General features: G+C 42.6%; 1 protein-coding gene and 1 long non-coding RNA gene across 7 annotated transcripts in view; one reads left to right on the top strand and one right to left on the bottom strand.

The window, feature by feature from the left end:
• The first annotated feature begins 2805 nt into the window (after positions 1–2805).
• IYD (iodotyrosine deiodinase) overlaps positions 2806–22890 on the top strand; it is a 40453-nt gene continuing 20368 nt past the window's right edge. For 2 of the 6 annotated variants that reach the window (XM_025294374.3, XM_025294373.3), the window contains exons 1-3: positions 2809–3069; positions 16321–16449; positions 20372–20563. In XM_025294374.3, the coding sequence (XP_025150159.3) occupies positions 2898–3069; positions 16321–16449; positions 20372–20563 (493 nt within the window). In that variant the 5' untranslated portion in view covers positions 2809–2897. Of the gene's footprint in view, positions 3070–16320; positions 16450–20371; positions 20564–22890 lie in introns of all 6 variants that reach the window. The other 4 variants (XM_025294372.3, XM_025294371.3, XM_025294375.3 and 1 more) reach the window with 4 other exon arrangements.
• Positions 16053–18975, bottom strand: LOC123327652. Its single transcript, XR_006542288.2, has 2 exons — positions 18580–18975; positions 16053–16376 (listed from the first exon to the last, which is right to left on the bottom strand). It is a non-coding gene; the product is annotated as an uncharacterized LOC123327652 (long non-coding RNA).

Raw genomic sequence — 22890 nt, 5'->3', positions numbered from 1 at the left:
ATACAAGGTCTATCCTTTTGTGACTGGATGTTTTTCCACTTAGCAGATGTCTTCAAAATTCATTGATGCTGCACCATGGGTCAGAATTTCCCTCTTTTTTAGGGTTGAATAATATTGTAATGTCTCTACTATATTGTTTATCCATTTATCTGTCCATGGACACTTGGGTTGCTCCCATCTCTTGGCTATGGTGAAAAATAGTACTGTGAATATAAATGTGCAAATATCTCTTTGAGACCTTGCTTTCAATTCTTGTATGTAGTGGAATGGCTGGAGCAGTGGAGTTTCTTATGAAGTGACTCATCCTGTGGATTATATGGGATAATGTATATAAAGAATCAACATAGTGATCACACATAGAAATATAAACTTCTGCATCACACAGTCCGCTGGTCATTAGATCTATATAAACTAAATATCTTTCGATGGTGTTAAAGTTATTTGTGAGTATGGACTGTGTATAGGTGAGGTCAGTTAGGTTTAAAAGCATTCTGAATTTTTTCCTCTAACTTCCCACTTGAACTGAGATAAGATTTTGGTGCAGACATAGGCACACCCTATTGTTTTTGTTTTTTTAGCCATAAGGTTCTTCTTTAAAAACAAACAAACAAACAAACAAACAAAACAAAACAAAACAAACAAAAAAAACCCACTTTTTATTTTGTGTTGGAGTATAGCTGATTAACAATGTTATAACAATTTCAGGTGGACAGCAAAGGGACTCAGCAAGTACATGTCCATCCCAAACTTCCTAACTATCCCTTCCCCCACTCCTCTCCATCCTTCCTCCTGGCACCCACAAGTTCATTCTCTAAATCTGTGAGTCTGTTTATGTTTTGGCCACAACACGTGGCATGTGGGATGCTAGTTTCCCAACCAGGGGTTGAACATTTCCCCGGTAGTGGAAGTGCAGAGCTGTAAGCAGTGTATCACCAGGGAAGTCCCAAGCACGTCCTATTTTAAGCCTTTAGTGTGAATACTTGATATAACACTTGTTAAATAAGTACTTAATAGAAATGCTTGATGACAGGTTGTTTGTGTGAATCATTAGAAATGGTGTTGCCTCACTCAATGCCGGGAAGTCTCTTTCCTGGAAAGTTCTCTTTCACCTCATTTCACTTACCCTGCAAATACACTTGCAGAATGTTACTAAAGCAGAAGGATTCAAGGACGGGGATAATTAGATTCACCACCAGCACTGGAAGTAAAGACTCGTATGTGTGTCTTGGGAAAATATGTTCTCTAGAGTAAAGATGCTCACAGTGCAGTTTGCAGACTGACCAATCCATCCACTCTTGATCACCAGTCGTGAAATGAGACATGAGCACACAGCACAATGGAAATCCAGGCAAAGTAAACATGTCACTACACTACACACTGTCTAGGTCAGCTGACCTTTTTTTTTTTTTTTTTGCAGCAAGAGTTTCTCAAGGAAGGGAGAGTGTGTAGATTAGATTCTGGCGCAAGCTCCCTCAATTGCACTGTCCCAGGTCACACTGAGTTTGTTGAGACAGTAGAAGCTATGTCCTCCGTGGGGTCTTTCCTGTCTCAGATGGAATAAGGGACCAGGCATACTTGTCTATTATAGCACTTATTGCACTGTATTGTAATGGTCTGTTTGTAAATGTAACATTTATTTAGTGTCTTATTTTTAAGTATAAAAATACATGTGCTGTGCCGAGTGCTCAGTTGTATCTGACTTTGCGATCCCATAGACTGTAGCCATCCAGGCTCTGCTGTCCATGGGATTTTTCAGGCAAGGATGATGGCATGGATTACCATTTCCTTCTCCAGAGGATCTTCCTGATCCAGGGATCAAACCTGCATCTGCTGCATTGCAAGCAGACTTGTTACCTGCTGAGCCATTGGGGAAGCCCCCATAAAAATATATAGTATGAGCTAGTGATTCATGGGGTCGCAAAGAGTCGGACACGACTGAGCGACTGAACCATGAAAAAGAACGACATTCTGATCTGTATTAAAACATGGATGAATCTTGAAGACTTTCAGCTAAGTGAAACAAGCCATTCACAAAAAGACAAATACTGTATGAGTCCACTTACAGAAGGCTCCTAGGATGGTCAGAACCATAACGTAGGAAGTGGGTTTGAGGTTACCAGGGCCTGTGGGAAGAGAAAGTGGGGAATTACTGCTTCATGGTTAGAGGGTTCCTGTTTGGGATGATGAAGCAGTTTTTGGAAGAGTGGTGGCGGGTTTACAACACTGTGAATGTACTTAATGTCACTGAACTGGAGCCTTAAAAAGAGCTAGGATAGTAAATTTTATATTAGTATATCTTATCACACAAAAAAAGTAGAAATAGTAAAAACTAGCACATGCTGGTTGAAAAGAATTCGAATAATATAGATATATATAAGGCAAAATGTGCACGAGAGGCCTGAGATAGCCAATCCTTTGCCCAGTCTCTAAAACTGCAGGAAAACATCCCAGATTTGGGAACCGCTCAAAATGGGCATGGAGGTTGGTTCAAAGGGGCCAACACTAAGCGACTCCTAGCATCAGGCCAGTCGAGGACACACTGCTCTCAGAAAATCTACAGGAGAAAGATGAAATACCACCATGGCTGGCAAGATCTAGTGCTTTAAAGTAAATCCTCAAATCCTGGCAATGATTGTCTAAGAATATATTGATTGAGCACACAGTTTAAGAAAGTGCACTCACCCATGCATTGCCAGACCCGCAACACACCCTGATGCACACAGCTGCAATCTTTGCTCCTTGGCAAAGTCCTCGTGGAGTCAGCAGGTTCACTGTCCCTTCCCCGAGCAAACCCCTCCCTCTCTTCACTCATCTCCCAGCATTCCCCACACCTGTCCCTGTTTGTTTAAACCCCAGCCTGGGAAGTATGGACACCCTTCAGGATCAGTCTCACCACCATGCTTCTTCTGACTCCAGTCTTGGTAGCTGTCATCTGCATTTTGATGGTGTGGATCTTTAAAAATGCTGATGGAAGCACTGAGAGAAGGAAGGGGGAGCCTGGGGCTGAGGCTCATCCCTGGGTGGATGAAGACTTGAAAGACAGCACCGATGTCCACCAGGAGGAAGCAGGTAAAGACACTGGCTCTGCTGCTCAGTTCCCACCTTCTGTATTTTTACGATGAGGGCAAGTGGCTGGTGGGGCTCATGGAGAGAAATATGTGCAGGCAGGTCAGTTTCATCATCAACTTCTATCATGCAAACAAATTAGTGTGTGACAGAGACATCATTTCTCTTGGGTGTCAGCTTGTCATTTGCTGTGACCAAGTAAAAAGCTGGATCATCAGTAAAAAAAACTGTTGAAGGGCTGGCTTTCCCCAGCTCCTGTCCTGACTGGCTGCTAAAATCTTTCTGCAGGGGGCACATCACAGGCTGGTGTGGCCATGAGTTAAGTAGTCAGGTTTTGATCAAAATTTTGAAATAAAAAAAGGGCAGCTGTGTCGGGGCTCACTACTACTCATTATAGCAGCCCTGTGGGTTACAGACAAGAGTGGCTGTGGTCCTCAAAGCCGAGTGTCTGATTCAGTAGACAAGGCAATGAATGGACAACTGAAAGAGAGTGAAAAAGAGACAGGCAGAACTGATTATAAGTTGTTTTGAAAAGGCTCAGGATCTTGGCAAGGCAGTTACAGAAGGGCTGAACCAGGACTGGTGAATTACTAGGATACGAATAGTAAGGGTGAGGAGGTTAAGAGGAACAGAAGGAGCCTGAATACAGAACCGCTAGGAAAGATGCTAAGAAGATGGAAGGACTATGCTGACCAGGGAAGGGGCAAAAATGAAGTTGGATGTTGAGGATGGGTGGGGGCATGGTTGACCCAAGAAAGACAAGGTGATGAAGGAGGCAGACAGGCAGGGAGAGGTTTTTGGGAGCTCTGAGTGATCTGTGTTTGGGGTGGGTCTGAGGAGATTCTGTGGGCTGGATTTGACTTGGAAGAGGCTCAGTGACTCTCAGCTGGGGTAATAATGGCACCAGTTCAGTTCAGTCACTCAGTTGTGTCTGACTCTTTGTGACCCCATGGACTGCAGCATGCCAGGCCTCCCTGTCCATCACCTACTCCCAGAGTTTACTCAAACTCATGTCCCTTGAGTCGGTGATGCCATCCAACCATCTCATCCTCTGTTGTCCCCTTCTCCTCCTGCCTTCAATCTTTCCCAGCATCTGAGTCTTTTCAAATGAGTCAGTTCTTCGCATCAGGTGGCCAAAGTATTGGCATTTCAGCTTCAACATCAATCCTTCCAATGAATATTCAGGACTGATTTCCTTTAGGATGGACTGGTTGGATCTCCTTGCTGTCCAAGGGACTCTCAAGAGTCTTCTCCAACACCACAGTTCAAAAGCATCAATTCTTTGGTGTACAGCTTTCTTTAAAATCAACTCTCACATCAATACATGACTACTGTAAAAACCAAAGGTTTGACTAGATGGACCTTTGTTGGCAAGGTAATGTCTCTGCTTTTTAATATGCTGTCTAGGTTGGTCATAACTTTTCTTCCAAGGAGCAAGTATCTTTTAATTTCATGGCTGCAGTTACCATCTTCAGTGATTTTGGAGGCCCCCCCCCCAAAAATTAAAGCTCCACCCTCCCTCCAAAAGAGGCCACCTGGAAGTATGTGTGCATGTGTGTGTAATGGTGTGTGTGTGTTCTGAGTTGTCTTAACCTTAGGATTTGGGAGTGGGGTACACAGCTGGCACTCCATGCGGGAAGCCATGTATCACTGGCTATGCCATGTACACTGAATATACCACACAGGGTCCAAGCCCAGGCAGCCTCCTAGCCGGGCTGTCTCTTACTCTCCTCCCTGGATGCCAACTATGCCAGCTGAGAAGCACTTCCCTGAATGAGGGGAGATCCACTCTGAAGCTGGGTAAGGATCTGCTCCGGTAACAATGGGCAGGGCAGTGGGGATAGCACAATGCAAGAGAAGAGGTGGATCCAAGGGACAGTCAAGGAAGAACAATGGGCTCTGGCAATAAGTTAGATGTTGGGAGAGGAAGAAGAGGGCAACGATTTGGAGACTGGAAGAATCAGAACAACACTATCTTATGCAGGTGAGGGGAGGGGACCTGGTTTAAAAGGGATGCTCTTGAGTATAGTGCAGGGCGTCTTGGGCTTGAATGGACAGTGGCACACTGAAGCAAAGATAGGGAGGTTTCTAGGTGAGAGATCCAGGCCATAGACCCTGATTGGAGATTCACCAGCTTAAGGTGATGCTTGGAACTTGGGAAACAAATGAATTCACTAGGGGTATTGCTAAAGAGAAGACTGAGGAGAGAACCTGGTGGGGAGCACATTCAGATGAGAGGAACTGCCTGGGAGGAATGGACTTGGAAGAAAAGGTGTAGGGAAGAAGGGCAGGTTAGTAACAAGCCCTTCCAGGTATTTTCTATATCCAAGGTCATTTTTACGTAGGGTGAATCATAACAATACAGGGAGCAGGCACTATTATCATCCCTATATTACAGATAAGGAAGCTGAGCTCAGATCATCTAAATCATCTGTCCAAGCAGCTAGTGGTGGAGCCAGGACCCAGCGGGGGCTGGTTCTTGAGTGCCAGGTCTACAAAGAAGACTTTTCCAGGCTTTTCCAAAGAATGACCCAGAACAGAGCAGGCAGGAGATGGCCCACAGAGTTAAACAATTCCTGAGAGATCAGAAGTAGTGTGTGCATTGAGAAAAGCCCACTGGCTTTGAAGACCCAAGGGTTGAAGGGATACAGAGGGATCGATGTGGCTGGTGGGGAACCAGGGACCTGGGATCAGGGATGGTTGGGACCAGATACGAGAGCTGTGTGGCCCCGTTCTGCTTCTCTGCCTGTTGATTCACTTCTCATTCTCTATTCTTTACAAGGAGGAATAAAGTGAACATGTAGCACCCCCTCCCCAGCAACCATGAGCAAATTTTCCCCGAGTGTAGAGTTCACAGTCTCTTGTTGGGATTTTCCTTGTCTACATAAGAGATATTTACTGAGGTCACACGGGCACACAGGTGTTAGGTAGGGCTAATGTTTAAACTCAGTCTCCTCTGGCACCCAAGTCCCTGCTCTTAACCACTGGGTGGGTGGACACAGTCTAAGAGAGGATACACTGCCAGTACTGTGGCTCCAATGGAGGTATAATTGGAGAGGAGAAGGCTACCATTGCCAAGCAAACACGAGATGGCTTTGATAACAGCCAATAGAGACCAGGGGCAAGCCATTTTGAAAATTAACAGAGACAAAACAGTAAAATAAGTATTGTAGGCCATTCTAGTGTGAGTTGAGGGAAATATGAGCGCTGATCCAACCTCTGCCAGCTCTGACTCACAAGATTCCTGTTCCACATTCACAGGTCGGGGAATCAGCCTGTGCGGGGTGGAGGGCGAGGGGAGGAGAGGTGGGGGCAGGACATAGAAAGGACATGCTGACTAGATGCCAGACATAGACTTTGTCTGGGGACCAGTCACACAGGGTGTCTGATGAGGATTTTCTGTTCCCTCTTTATCTGTGGCAGAGGTCTGAGGAAGAGAAATGACCCATATTTAATCTCAAACAGAAAACCTCAGAGTGTTTCCCCAAAATGAACTGAAAATACTACAAAAATCCTCTAGTCAGTCCCAGATTCATGAAAGCTCATGGAACTGGAAATAGGAGAAAAAGACAGGAAACACATTAAGATGTGTGCATTTTAACATTAGTGGGGATTTTCTTTACTTGGCTTCGCCAGCCATCCAAAAGCTAGTATTCTAACTGAATTTTCATTGTCCCAGTCACTGCTAATAAAGGCTTTGCCAAAATTTTTATCTTATGTGCTCAACACCTGAGAGTTCCTCAGACTTAGGAACAGATAGATTTTTATGTACCCATATGCAGCTGTTTCAAACCTGTTCATTGGATCAATGACAGCTCATTTCAGTAAAAGCTTAACAAGTTAGCCAATTAGAGATGGATTCATTCCAGTTCCAGCTCCTCTGCATGCCAACTAATCAACAACAGTCTCAACCAAGTAACACTGTTCCTACAGATGATATTAACCCTCTTACATGCCTGGAAGCCAACCAATGCCTGAACTCCATGTTTTCCAACCAAGTGGTGTGCAAGAACTAGCCTGAGGAGATCTTAGAGGTTCTGAAATTTTATGGGCCATTTGTTCACTTGCTAGTAGCTTGAAGTCAGGCCATGATGGGAGTGCTGACTCTATATTATAGCACTGGAAATTGGCCAGGGCTATAATTCAGTGCTCTTTTTCTCCCTACTCTCAGAGGGCTGGTTTGCCAGCACACCACTGACAAAAACGCTATATAAGAGCAGCACTCAAGACCTGCCTGGTTTTCCTCTGCTATAAGAAGCAAGGAATTCAGCTTCATCTTTGCATTTCGTCATCTTTTGACACCCATGCATACTTCTGCATGACTAATTTTAAAAGGCTGGTTTACCAGGACTCCTGTAAGACATTATGGTCCTAGGACAAAGGAGAGGTAAATTTGAATTCAGATGAGAGAAGACTGGGGACAGGAAAGGATTTGATGGAGATGTCATCCTTGGGATCAAATCTGGGTGGGTACTGCTGGGGAGAGTAAAGGTCAGCACAGGACACTGGGGACCCCAGAAGAGGTGGGGGGCTCAGAAAACAAGTTCTGTCCACTTCACCTGGGATAGCATGGCTTTATTCCAGATCTTTCCAGCTGAACACCCCCAGACTCCCCAACCCCCACCCACCTTTGTTGCTAGTGAGTCAGTTTACACTGCAACAAATGGCTGAGAGGCCCACACAGAAGGAAAGCGATGGCTGAGGAAGTGGGAAGGAAAAGTTCTCTGGGCCAATGTTGAGCCCCAGAGTTGTTCCCATTGTCAACTGCAAGAGCTGTGTCACCCAGAGCCTTATTAACATGGTTGCTCAAGGCTCCTCCAAAATTGCAGGGAGGGAACAAGGATGATATGACACAAATTGGCCTTAGCGGTTTCATAGCCAGAAAACATTTGGCCTGTTTGCCAAGATTTGGAAGTGGAACTGCAAAAACACAAAAGCAGTTCACATAGAGATGCAGCCAGAAAAATGCCTCCAAGTTAAACATTAAAGGATAGACATGACCTAGAATTACTTGGCCATTAAACCTAATTAGGGAGCAATTTGACTCCTTGGCATTCAAGCCACAATACAAGGCGAGTTGGTTTTGGTGTCAATAGCAAACTCCATGTGTGATAGCACAGGACTTCTGTTAAAAGCAGACCACAGTGGTGTGCATTTATTTTTGAATATGTGGGCTCTACCACTTAAATGAATCTGCCAGAGTGGTTTGGCTGGTCTGGGCTGGTGGCAGAAAAGCCACAGAACTGAGGCTCTTCCCTCTCCTTTGGTGAGCCCACATTCCCTGGAGGGGATGGTTAGGAGTTCAAGAGGAAGGAGAGAGCCGTGCCTTTTGTATCGGTTCACTGCCCTGCAGTCCCTCAGAGCTTCTCTCCATCTGGCTCAGCTGACTCCTTTCCCCAGGTCAAGTGTAGACTTTCTGTCCTGGGAGAGGCTCCAGGAACAGCAGCCTCCCTGTGCTCTGCTCAGAAAGCCCTTCAGAACAATCCAACCCAGCGGTGGTTGGGGCCGAGTGTCTGCCCCGCTCAGAGACAAGGCTGCCCTGATAAGGCTTGAGAGGCAGCCCCTTCATTCTGCCAGAGTAGGAGCACCTACCCTGGACTTCAGTGGCTACAGAAACTGCTGAGTCATGCCCCTCTACTGCCTTTAGTTTCTGCAAATGGTGGATGGACCTGAAGTTAAGGAGGCCTTTCATGCATTCTCTCATTTACCACTGACTGACTAAACAGGTTGCTGGACTTTGTGACACATGGGTGGGGAGTAGCATGGTGTTGAAAGTCTTTGCTGATGCATTTGATAAAGTTGACCTGATGACATCTGAGTTTGGTTCAGGGTGGAATGCTAGAAAGCTGGTGGGTGTTAGTGGCCACTCCCCCATCACATCTAGTGCCTTTTGATTTAGTAACTGGGCCATCTCATTAAATGTGTACCATGTGGGCTCCCACTGCCCCTGGCTAGTAAAGTGTAAGAAGTTGCTTATTACTAGCAATGAGCTACCATGATCCTTACTAGTACTGTAGGTGGGTTCTCAGTCTCCCACAAATCCCCTTTTCTCCCTCTTGCCTTCTTCTCCCCATCCTGACATACCCAGGAGTGAAATGTGTGGGTGCTCCCAGGGGCAGAGGACTCTCTTCTACCTGAATTCCATCTGGAATGCCCCAGATCCTCAGGGCCAGGCCCTGGATCTTATTGCTCTCTTCCCTGTTTCGACTGTCATTCTTATCTTTATCTGAGGGCTCCCTAAGTGACATCTCACCTCCTGGACATTGACTGCAGTCTCCCCTAATCCTGAGGGGAAACCATCCAAGACCCCAAGTGGATACCTGAAACCACAGATAGTACTGAACCCTACATATCCTAAGCTTTTCCTATACATACATGCCTATGGTAAAGTTTAAATTAGACACAGTAAGAGAATATCTGAATTGCCAGCATCATTACTCATGTGCTTTGAGGTCATTATTAAGTAAAATCAGGGTTACCTGAGGACAAGCTCATCAGTTGACCTGATAACTGTGCTGTGCTTAGTCGCTCAGTAGTGTCCATCTCTTTGTGACTCCACAGACTGGGGCCCACCAGGCTCCTCTTTCAGGGGTCCATCAGGCTCCTCTGTCCATGGGGATCCTCCAGGCAAGAATGCTGGAGTGGGTTTCCACACCTTCCTCCAGGGGATCTTCCCAACCTAGGGATCAAACTCAGGTCTCCCGCACTGCAGGTAGATTCTTTACCATTTGAGCCACCAAGCCCTAAAAGGCTACTAAGTGTCTAATTAGGTGGATACGTGGACAAAAGGATGATTCATGTAGGTAGGGGGACTGAGCAGAACAGGCATGAAATTTCATCATCTTGCTAGAATGGTGCATAATTTAAAACTTCAGTTCAGTTCAGTCGCTCAGTCGTCTCCAACTCTTTGCGACCCCGTGGACTGCAGCATGCCAGGCTTCCCTGTCCAACACCAACTCCCAGAGCTTACTCAAACTCATGTCCATCGAGTTGGTGATGCCATCCAACCATCTCATTCTCTGTCATCCCCTTCTCCTCCCGCCTTCAATCTTTCCCAGCATCAAGGTCTTCTCCAATGAGTCAATTCTTTGCATCAGGTGGCCAAAGTACTGGAGTTTCAGGGTCAGCATCAGTCCTTGCAATGAATATTCAGGACTGATTTCCTTTAGGATGGACTGGTTGGATCTCCTTGCAGTCCAAGGGACTCTCAAGAGTCTTCTCCAACACCACAGTTCAAAAGCATAAATTCTTTGTCATTCAGCTTTCTTTATAGTTCAACTCTCACATCCATACATGACTACTGGTATAAATTGCTTATTTCTTGAATTTTCCACTTAATATATTCAGAACACAGTTGACCCTGGGTAACTGAAACCTACCTCAGAAAGCAAAACCTCTGTACTTGGGGGGCAGGAAGGGAAGAACACTGATTTAGGAGTTAAAAAACCTAAGCTATAGTTCTGGCTCCATGAAGGATTACGGCATGTTTAGGGCAAATTAACTGTATCCATTCATTCCATCTCCTACTTTTGCCCCACCTTCCCCAGATGGTTCATCTCTTATCCTTCTGTCTCATTTAAGAGACCGTGAAATGTCTTAACAGTTGTGTTCAGTTGATCTACCCTTGGGGTTTTTTGTGCAATTCATTTCTATGGCTTTCTTATTAAAACAAAACACACACACACACACAAATCCCTTAATTGTGAAATGTAAGGTAGCGGTTGGTTTAGTCACTAAGTCATGTTGAACTCTTTGCAACCTCATGGACACAGGGATCGAACCTGCATCTGCTGCATTGCAGGTGGATTCTTTATACTGAGCCACCAGAGAAGTCTGTGATATGTAATATGCTGGCTGGGAAAGTGTATAAAACATAGATGAATGGCTTAACAAATAATTTGAAAGCAAAAATCCATATAATTATCACTTAGATCAAGAAGTATAAATTTCCAGTACTCCATAAATCCATATATTCCTAGTCACACCTCTTCATCCCACAGACATAATTACTATTTTTAATTTTATGGGAATTACTTCTGTGCTTTTCTTTATAGATGTATCACCTAAATATGCATTCCTAAACACTTTCATGCATTGGAGAAGGAAATGGTAATCCACTCCAGTGTTCTTGCTTGGAGAATCCCAGGGACAGAGGAGCCTAGTGGGCTGCCATCTATGGGGTCACACAGAGTTGGACACAACTGAAGCGACTTAACAGCAGCAGCAGCAGCAAACAGTAGAGTTCTATTGCTCATATTCTTTTGACTTTGTTCTTTAGCTTAACATTTTATTTGTAAAATTCATTCAGGTTAGGCATGTGATTGCAGTTCATTCATTTTTGCTGCTGTATAGTATTCTGTTTCATGAGTATATCACTATTTATTTTACTGTTGATGAAGATCTGGGCTATTTCCAGTTCAGGACTATGATCAACTATGCCTCTAATAACATTTTAATACTTATTTCCAGGATACACATGCATGACTGTCTCTGAGGTATGCAAGGGATTGCTGAGTTAGAGTGTGATGGGCATGGAAATGTATCATCTGGATCACCCTTCAAGGAAAGACTTGTTGCTCCTTCTGTTGGGAGTGTTGTAAACAAAGAGCCTTCAACTGTCTGCATATTCCAGGGTTTACCTTTGCTTTGCCCAAGATTCTGCCTTTCCCAGGGTGGTTTATATGCAATGACTGATTGGCTTAGGGGTATAAAGGCCCAGTCATTTGGGCCTAGTTGGGGACAACTCTGATGGGCTATTTTTCTTCCAAAGAAGCCCTATTGTTGGCTAAGCCATCATACAAGGCTTACATTGAAATATGATGCCTTCTGTCCAATCGTGTTTCTTCCCTCTCCTTTCCACAAGTTTTGTTCCCAAAGGTACTTCCTGTAAACATCCTACACACTAGTCTCAGTTTGAAACTGCTTCATGATCTGTCTGATAATTCCAATATCTCAAGTCTTTGTAGGTCTATTTCTGATGCCTGCAGTTTCTAGTTATTATTCATGACTTCTTATTTTCTTGAACACACTGTTATTTTTTATTGTACACTGGTTATTCTTTTGGAAAATTACTCATAATTTTTTTTGAGGCCTAAGATATAGTTAGGGCTTCCCAGGTGATATAGTTAGGCTTTCCTCAGTGGTAAAGAATCCACCTGCCAAGCAGGAGACAGTGGTTCTAATCCTGGGTCAGGAAGATCCCTTAGAGAAAGAAATGGCAACCCACTTCATGGCCTGCAAAATCCCATGGACAGAGGAGCCTGATGGGCTACAGTTCATGGGGTCCCAAAAGAGTCAGACAAGACTTAGCAACTAACCACCAACAACAAGATGTTACTTACTCCAGGGAATAGTCACATTTGCACCTACAAGTTGAGCAACTTTGTAACACTGGGACAACTTTAATATGAGGTCAAGTCCTATGGTTCCTTGGATCACTCACAGGATATTATCCCAGGCTCTAAGACACCAGGGCTGGATTAATTACATTTTAGTCTTACTGTTGGAACATAAACCTTCAAGCCCTGGATGGCCCTGGGGTTTTGACTTTTGTCACCATCTCTTTGTCTGAACTCAGCCTCATGGCTGTTTCTTGGCAACTGGAAAATATTCTCCAGACATTTGATTGCTGGTCTACCTCTACTGGTACTAACCTTCACCTAGATTTTTAACTATGATGTCCTATCTTCACAGATTGGTGGTGGTGGTTTAGTCGCTCAGTGGTGTCCACCTTTTGCAACACCATGGACCATAGCCTGCCAGGCTTCTCTGTCCATGGGATTTCCCAGGCAAGAATACTGGAGTGGGTTGCCATTTTTTTCTCGAGGGGATCTTTCCAACCCCGGGATCGAACCCAAGTCTCCTGCATTGCAGGCGGAATCTTTACCACTGAGCCACCAGGGAAATTACAGATTAGCTCATTAATATGTAGAAGAAAATGTTCTAAATTATATTTTACTAAGCATTTTACCTTTTTTTTACTTTAGAGAGTTGGTTTAAATTATGTAAATAACCATTACTGGAAATGAGAACCCTTTAGTAAATGTCACAACAACCGCAATATAATCATAACTCCAACATCAGTTAATCCATGGCATTAAAATGGATTCATATATACTCAAGAAAGAAAGTCACAACTGTTTTCTGTCACACAGCTGAAGGCAGGGGATATAATATGTCTTATCAGGCAACTATTCATTGGGTTTTGTGTTGTGAATGAGGAAAATATATGATAACATTATATTCAGTTTTCTAAAGATACAGTTTAGGTAGTACAGTAATAATTCAGGTAAGCCATGCACACGCACACAGATAAATTTTATGGTTTAAAACAATCTAAATCTGTTACCTTAATGAAAGCAAGTGCTGAGCATTTTTGGGAATTTGATCATAGTGGATTCTGATTACCTGCTGTTATCTAAGTAGGAGTTGCCTTCTACTGGTTATGTGGCTTCTCTGCACCACCCCCATCAGGCTGAAAAATATCAGATCAGGTTTAGGAAAGACTTCAGCCTTTGTATAAAAGAACTATCTACTCATTAGATTCCACTGATATTTTCAGTGTCTATTTCTTTGGGAGCCTTCTTGGTGAAGCCTTGTCTCTCTGATTTAAATTTCCCTGAAAAGTCCAACTCACATCAGTTTATTCTGATTTGATGTACTAAAGTCCACTTTCTGTAGTGGTCTCTTTTTGGCATCTTCTGCCTCCAAGATTCTAGTAGTTGGTGAGGCCCAACAATAACCAGAAGTCCAAGACGAATTCAAGTTAAGCATATGTATATATGTAGAATATATATATATATATATATATATATATATTATATGGTAGAACATGGTAGAAGCAGGCAGGTATAAAAATAAATTTAGTGTAGGTAAGCGGAACAGATTTTTTCCTTACAGATAATCACGATGGTGTGATCACTCACACTCACCTAGAGCCAGACATCCTGGAATGTGAAGTCAAGTGGGCCTTAGGAAGCATCACTATGAACAAAGCTAGTAGAGGTGATGGAATTCCAGTTGAGCTATTTCAAATCCTAAAAGATGATGCTGTGAAAGTACTGCACTCAACATGTCAGCAAATTTGGAAAACTCAGCAATGGCCACAGGACTGGAAAAGGTCAGTTTTCATTCCAATCCTTAATAAAGGCAATACCAAAGAATGCTCAAACTACTGCACAATTGCACTTACCTCACACGCTGGTAAAGTAATGCTCAAAATTCTCCAAGCCAGACTTCAGCAATATGTGAACCTTGAACTTCCAGATGTTCAAGCTGGTTTTAGAAAAGGCAGAGGAACCAGAGATCAAATTGCCAACATCCACTGGATCATGGAAAAAGCAAGAGAGTTCCAGAAAAACATCTATTTCTGCTTTATTGACGATGCCAAAGCCTCTGACTGTGTGGATCACAATCAACTGTGGAAAATTCTGAAAGAGATGGGAATACCAGGCCACCTGACCTGCCTCTTGAGAAACCTATATGCAGGTCAGGAAGCAACAGTTAGAACTGGACATGAAACAACAGACTGGTTCCAAATAGGAAAAGGAGTCCCTCAAGGCTATATATTACCTTGCTTATTTATAATCACCCTGTTTATTTAACTTCTATGCAGAGTACATCATGAGAAATGCTGGTCTGGAAGAAGCACAAACTGGAATCAAGATTGCCGGGAGAAATATCAATAACCTCAGATATGCAGATGACACCACCCTTATGGCAGAAAGTGAAGAGGAACTAAAAAGCCTCTTGATGAAAGTGAAAGAGGAGAATGAAAAAGTTGGCCTAAAGCTCAACATTCAGAAAACGAAGATCATGGCATCCAGTCCCATCACTTCATGGGAAATTGATGGGGAAACAGTGGTAACAGTGTCAGACTTCATTTTTCTGGGCTCCAAAATCACTGTAGATGGTAATTTCAGCCATGAAATTAAAAGACACTTACTCCTTGGAAGGAAAGTTATGATCAGCCTAGACAGCATATTAAAAAGCAGAGACATTACTTTGCCAACAAAAGTCCATCTAGTCAAATCTTTGGTTTTTACAGTAGTCATGTATGGATGTGAGAGTTGGACTGCGAAGAAAGCTGAGTGCCGAAGAATTGATGCTTTTGAACTGTGGTGTTGGAGAAGATTCTTGAGAGTCCTTTGACTGCAAGGAGATCCAACCAGTCCATCCTAAAGGAGATCAGTCCTGGGTGTTCCTCGGAAGGACTGATGCTAAAGATGAAACTCCAATACTTTGTCCACCTCATGTGAAGAGTTGAGTCACTGGAAAAGACTCTGATGCTGGGAGGGATTGGGGGCAGGAGGAGAAGGGGACGACAGAGGATGAGATGGCTGGATGGCATCACCGACTCGATGGATGTGAGTCTGAGTGAACTCCGGGAGTTGGTGATGGACAGGGAGGCCTGGCGTGCTGCGATTCATGGGGTCGGAAAGAGTCAGACATGACTGAGCGACTGAACTGAACTGAATATTTTTGTGTCTTATTTAAGAAACTCTTCTTGTCTACAAAGTCATTAAGATAGTCTCCTACATTCTTTTCTAAAAAGCTTCAAAAATTAGTCTTTCATAATTAAAGCTCTGGTGAGAACAGGCAATATTCATTCAGTTTCAATATCTGATGAAAGAGTTTAAATGTTTCACCATTAACTATGTAGCTGGTTCTGGGGTGTTTTGATTTTGTTTGTTCCCCATAGTTAGACTTTATCAGGTTAAGAAAGTTCCTTTCTACTCCCAATTTACTAAGAGATGAATGCCTAATTATATATATATATATATATATATATATAAATTATATGTGTATATATATATATATACACACTCTACATTCAAAGCATTCCTATTTTTTATAATCTTTAATTTTTGAAGACTGTATCTTAGAATTTCTTTCAGTTGGCATCTTCGTAGTTCACATGTGAATCTTTGTAATTCAGACTGAAAATACTGTCTAGTTATGGTGAAAGGAATGAAGAAACACACATGTTCAGAGGTAGAACTGTGATATTTTGGATCTATAACCAACAATTTCAAGAATGTTGGAATGAAGCATCTGGGAATTCAGCAATAAGGTCTTCTGAACTCTTTTGTTTGAAAAGCCTACCAGGAACTTCACAGTGTTATTGACTGGAAAGCCTTCTCAAATGAGGTGGTTGGGTCTGCCCTTGGTGAGGCTTCTAGTTCACCAGATATATCTTCCTTTTTATCTTCTACCGTATCTGTGAGTTCGTTTTCTTCATTTTACCATTTTCAGCTCCACCTATTGAATCCTCCATTGCATCTTCATCTTCTGTGGATTTTCACAGCTCTCTGAACAGGACGGAAGCAGAGGAAACCAGAAAAACGGTAGAAGCAGGCAGGTGTAAAGATAAATTTAGTGTAGGTAAGCAGAACAGATTTTTTCCTTATGATTAGTATTTTTGTCTCTTTTTTAAGAAATTCTTCTTCTCTACAAAGTCATGAAGATAGTCTCCTACATTCTTTCCTAAAAGCTTCAAAAATTAGTCTTTCATAATTAAAATTCTGGTGAGAATAGGCAATATTAATTCATTTTCAATATCTGATGGAGAGTTTAGATGTTTCACCATTAACTATGTAGTTGGTTCTGGGTGTTTTTCCCCATAGCTAGACTTTATCAGGATAAGAAAGTTCCTTTATACTTCCAATTTACTAAGAGATGAATGCCTAATTTTATCAAACACTTTTTCCATATTACAATGATTACTAGCTTGTAAATGTAACAAACATGGTTTTGCTAACGTTGTTAACTTGCATTCCTGGGATAATCCCAACTTGATCAAAGTGCACTGTTTTTTACATATTGTTGAATTCTGTTTACTAATATTTTGGTCAGGACTCTTTGCATCTATATTTATGAGGAAGTTGAATCTGTAACCTTTCTTTCTTTTAATGTCCTAGTCAGACTTCGTAACAAGGTTGTGGGTGTCATAAAATGAGTTGGGGATAATGTTTCCTCTATTTCTATTCTTGGTAAGAGTTTGAGAAAATATAGCAATAATTGCTCTTTGTGATCAAGAACCTGCTTGCCAATGCAGGAAACTAAGAAATGAGGGTTCAATCCCCTGGAGGAGGGCATGGTAACCCACTCCAGTATTACTCAGGCTTCCCAGCTGGTGCCAGTGGTAAAAAAAAATCCTGCCTGCCAATGCAGGAGACATAAGAGACAAGGGTTCGATCCCTGGGTTGGAAAGATCTCCTGGAGGACAGTATGGCAACCCACTCCAGTAGTCTTGTCTGCAGAATCCCATGGACAGAGGCACCTGGAGAGTCAGACACGACTGAAGGGACTCAGTATGCATGCATGCATGCATGTTCTTTGAGTGTTTGATAGAATTACCTCCCTTATGAAGCCATCTGGGCCTCTTCCTAAAGGAATCTTTTTTTTCCCTCTGGCTGATTTTGAGATTTTATATTTGATTATAAAAGATGTGGGCTTCTTTTCTCTTTTACTGCTGCTGCTGCTGCTAAGTTGCTTCAGTCATGTCTGGCTCTGTGAGATCCCATAGATGGCAGCCCACCAGGCTCCTCTGTCCCTCGGATTCTCCAGGCAAGAACACTGGAGTGGGTTGCCATTTCCTTCTCTTTTACTACCTGGGATTGACTGGGCCTCTCGAATCTGTAGATTTGGCATTTTTATCATCATTTTTTTTTTTAATCAGATGCATGCATCTGTCCATGGGATTCTCCAGGCCAGAACATGAGTGGGTTGCCATGCCCTCCTCCAGAGGATCTTCCACACCCAAGGACTGAACCTGAGTCTCCTGTGTCTCCTGCATTGCAGATGGCTTTTTTTCTGCTCAGCCACCCTGGAAGCCCTTTTAACAAATAGTCTCCTTCACATAGGGCCTCTGCCACATCCTCTTTCCCATCTCCTGCTGTGACTATCATCAGACATATAATAGACATTCTCATTCTGCTTTATTTTCCTTGATCTTTCTTTTATGTTTTCCATCTTTTGGTCTTTCCTTGCTCTGTTCAAGATATTTTCTTCTGAGTTATCTTCAGCTCATTAACTCTTTCTTTAGGTATGTCTAACCTGCTGTTAAACTCATCCACCAAGTTCTTAGTTCTATTATTTTATTTTTCAGTTCTAATCTCTATTTTAGACTATTTTCCATGTAACTTTTCATTTTTTCCTGTACCCTACAGATTTATAAATGCTTGTCTTTTTTTTCCCTCTAAACCTAGCCATCAAAGTTTTTCTATCTTTTGAGTCTGATGATTCCATATTTGGAGACTTCAGGTGTCTGATTCTATTTTTAAAAATCTGCTCTGCTATATTTTGTTCAAGGTGTTTTGGTTTTGTGTATGTCTGGTTGTCTTTGATGGGTTGCTGACTATTGCACTTAAAATTATCTGTATGTTGGCATTTGCTTCTGTTGGGTGATGGGGCTATTTTCAGGCAGGACCACATTGTTCCAAGTTCAGGTTTGAGGCATGACTCACAAAAATGCTGTAACCCCTTGGAGGCTGACTTATTTACATTTCTTACTTTTTCTAAGGATGTAGTCTTGGGGTCCATGCTTGTCAGACTTCCCATTGTATATGGGTCTGGGCTTTGATTTCTGTCTCTCTTGATCCCTGAAAATATAAAAATAAACATGTAAATATATAGGGATTGGCAGATACTAACAGGGCAAATGCAGCTTTTGCACTTATTTACCTTCTCAGGTTCCTAATTTCCCTTAAGTTTTGGCCTGGGTATGTCTTACTATGCTGTTAGCAATTTAATGATTTTATGATAGGTTTTAAAGTAATACTTTTTTTTTTCCAAGATCTTAGTGATTTTCAATGATTCTTAGTGGCTCAGATGATAAAGAAACTGCCTGCAATGCAGGAGACCCAGGTTTGATCCCTGGGCCAGGAAGATTCCCTAGAGAAGGAAATGGCTACCCACTCCAGTATTCATGCCTGGAGAACTCCATGAACAGATAGCCTGGTGGGCTACAGTTGATAAGGTCACAAAAGGGTCGGACACGGCTGAGGGACTAACACTTTGGACTTCCCTGGTGGCTCAGATGGTGAAGTGTCTGCCTACAATGTGGGAGACTCAATCTCCCAGGGAGGTTCAATTGAATCTCCCAGGGAGTTTCAATCCCTGGGTGGGGAATATCTCTGGGAGAAGGAAATGGCAACCCACGCCAGTATTCTTGCCTGGAAAATCCCATGGACAGAGAAGCCTGGTAGGCTATAGTCCATGGGGTCGCAAAGAGTGGGACATGACTGAGCGACTTCACTTTCACTTTAGTGATTTTCAGCTGGTGGGAGATAGCTTCAATAAGCTAGTTCACCATTAACAGAAATTTATATTTCTCATCTTTGGGGAAGCAAAAATTTTCTTTTTCTTGATTTGTAACCAGTCTGGGGTTTGAAGGACAGTCAAGATCAGAGTTCAGGATTCTCAGACCCTTTTCATTTTTTTATGATGTTTTTGAGCTCATATCCTTTAGATACTTTTTAGAACTTGATTTCCCTTTCTCTAGTGGTCACCTTGTGATTCTAAAGGAGGAAAAAGAATTTTCCCTCTATTCTTCTAGGTTTTTGGCTGAGACATCTCTTCTTCGTAATAAATACAGGTTAACAAGAGAAAAACAAACAGAAATTTAACAATATGTATATTTCTTGTGTACATGGGAGAGACCCAGGAAAACTAAGTAACCCCCTTGAAATGGCTCTAGAAAAAAAGTGAAAGTCGCTCAGTCATGTCCAACTCGCTCCTCTGTCCGTGGAATTCCCCAGGCAAGAATACTGGAGAGTGTTGCCCTTCCCTTCTCCAGGGAATCTTCCCGAGCCAGTAATCAAACACAAGTCTCCTACATTGCAGGCAGATTCTTTACCAGCTGAGCCGCCAGGGAAATGGCCCCAGCCACCACCTTAAATATAATTTCCAGATAAAGACAAAAGAAAGGTGTTGGGGGCTGGGCAGAGTCAGTTATGGGAGGTTATCAGAAAAAGCAGAGTAAATAAGGGTAAAGTTGTTACAGAGATTTACGGCCACACCTTCTCTATTGACAAGACTTTATTGTGATTTAGAATCATCCCTCTCTTCCTGGTGCAGAGAGGAAGATACTTCCAAATGGAGAATTCCTTTATAAATGTAAACGTCCGCTTACCAAAGGGTGATTTCTACTCTGGTTTTCAGAGTTTCTCCTGGGTCTGTTGTTTCCTAAAAATAGTCAACTCAAAAGAATTCTTATGCTAATGAGGCTTATGGGGGCGGGGAGGGGGCATTCCCTTTCAAAACCAAGACATCATTTAATTTGCTGTCTTGTTCCTATTTGCAGAGGCTGATGAATGGCAAGAGTCAGAGGAAGAGGTGGAACACATCCCATTCTCCCACAATCGATACCCAGAGAAGGAAATGGTTAAGAGATCCCAGGAGTTTTATGAACTTCTCAATAAGAGACGGTCTGTTAGATTCATAAGTAACGAGCAAGTCCCAATGGAGGTCATTGACAATGTCATCAAAGCAGCAGGTCTGTACATGCGCAGTGGGTCTTTGGGAATGTCCGCTGCAAGTGACAGTAGTAGAGCAATGCTGAAGTTCAAACACAGCAGATAAAGCCCGGAGTGATAGGTTTACCTGCAAAGTCTTGTTAGTGCAAGTTGCTATGCCCAATGCACAGTGAGGCCAAACACACCAAAATGTAGGAGTTTGGAGCAGAGAAATGTTTATTGAAGAGCTATGCAAGGAGAGGGGTGGTTCATTCCCTAAAAGCCCCCTGAGTTCAAAGCATTTTTAAACAGCAGGTGAGGGAGAGCAGTCGCAGGGTATGTGATCTGCTCAGGTACAAGTCTCTGACTGGCTGATGGTGAGGTTGCAGGGTGGTGTCATAGGAGTTAACTTCATCAGACATTAGGCTCCAGGAGGCCTGGGGCTATGAGCTCATGGGGTCAAATAGTTAACATCTTCCATTTGGTGGGGGGTTTCACATCAGAGAGTAACATGGAAACTTACATTACCATATGTAAAATACATAGCCAACGGGAATTTGCTCTATGTCTCAGGGAACTCAAACGGGGGCTCTGTATCAACCTAGAGGGGTGCGATGGGGAGGGAGATGGGAGGGAGGTTCAGGAGGGAGGGGACATATGTATATCTATGGCGGATTCATGCTGATGTTTTGACAGAAAACAACAAAAGTCTGTAAAGCAATTATCCTTCAATTAAAAAATAAACTTAAAAAAATTAAGTGATGTCAGGGGGGAAAAAATAAACAACTCTGGAAATGTGCATCAGATACTGTTATCCAGGTACTTCAAGAGGAGATAAAGCAGAGGATACGGGAAAAGCCCATCCTAGGGTCCTTCTTGGTCACAGTCTTACCCAGATGTTGACTGACTGCTGGGGACATAACGACTTCCATTTTCTACAGACTTTTAACTATTACTGACTTCTTGGGAGCAGATGTGACAACAGTTCAAAACGTCTAAAATTATTCAACATTATAAACTTTTATGAAAAATGAACATTTCTGAACATATTATTACACCTTGGAAGAAAAAAAACATCCTCTTACTTTCCCCTCCCCTTAAAACACATGCATACATGCATGAGTGCGCACACACACAGACACACACTCATACAGACACACACTCACATTTATATATTTCTCTTTTGGGGACCAAATTTCTTGTATTACACACCATGATGCTCTGTTCCAATGAACTAGCAAACTTCATGTGAATTCATAAAGTAAATTGAGGCAAGGTAGACCCATTTTTAATGTAAAGTAATAAATATCTCCTTAGAAGAAGAGATGAGAATTACAGACAAGGGGAAGGAGATAGAAAGGCCCCTATTTGAGAGCCTCCTCTGATTGGGTTCTTATTCCTATACAAAATCACATTTAAGTTAATTTTCAGAAATTATTGCATGACTATTATAAATCCATTGCCCGAATTAAAAGGAAGAAAGAATAAAACATTTTATTTCAGTTAAGAACACAAATGAACTAAATTGGTGAGTCCTTTATCTAACTAATAGAGGTTACTAAATATCTTCTGTGTGTATATCTGTATTTAAATATGTGTGCACATGACATTCAGAGAAGTTTGGCATAGTTGAAAACATTAGGGGGCAATTTATTTCTTGTGTTCAATGGCACCAATATTTAGTGAACAGACAACATGTACAAAGTGAACTGGAATCTCTCTGTTCAGAAATTTGGGCTTTATGTTTGATTTGACTTGCATTTTACAATTCAGTATGCCCTCTCTACCACAGGGACTGGTGGATGGTGAACTCATGAAGGCTGGCAAGCTTGAGACCCCTTCTATAGAGTTTATGCCATTCAATTACTCACTAGGAAGAAAAAAAAATACTTACTTCTGAAATATCCCACCCCATGGTCTGCTTCTAGAAACAGTGAGCGATTTCTAGGAGACAGTGGTGACATCCACACCAGAACCTGGCTCGCTCCTTAGCTGAAATCTTAAGGAGAACTGAAGCTCCTTGAGTCCACGATGCACTATGAAGCTTTGTCAGGGATAGCAGGACTGATCCAAGTGTGGTCTGAGTTTTCCCAAAGCCTGTGAGAGCTGAAAGACACACTGTTGTGTGTCTGAGCGTCCAGGGCCAAGAAGTTCTCATGTATCCACACAGGACCACAACCCCACACTGCCACCCTCAGAACTGTGATATAGGCACTAAACGATTTATAGTTCAGTTGCCTTTCGGAGAGTGCTCTTTTAAAAATCTGTTAATTGATTTAGTGTCTGTGCTGGGTCTTCGTTGCTGTGTGTGCTTTTCTCTAGTGCGATGCCCAGCCTTCTTGTTGAGGTGGCTTCTCTTGTGGCGCAC

Source organism: Bubalus bubalis, chromosome 10, assembly GCF_019923935.1.
Source record: "Bubalus bubalis isolate 160015118507 breed Murrah chromosome 10, NDDB_SH_1, whole genome shotgun sequence".
Lineage (NCBI taxonomy): Eukaryota > Metazoa > Chordata > Mammalia > Artiodactyla > Bovidae > Bubalus > Bubalus bubalis.
This window is presented reverse-complemented; position numbering and strand designations above follow the sequence as displayed.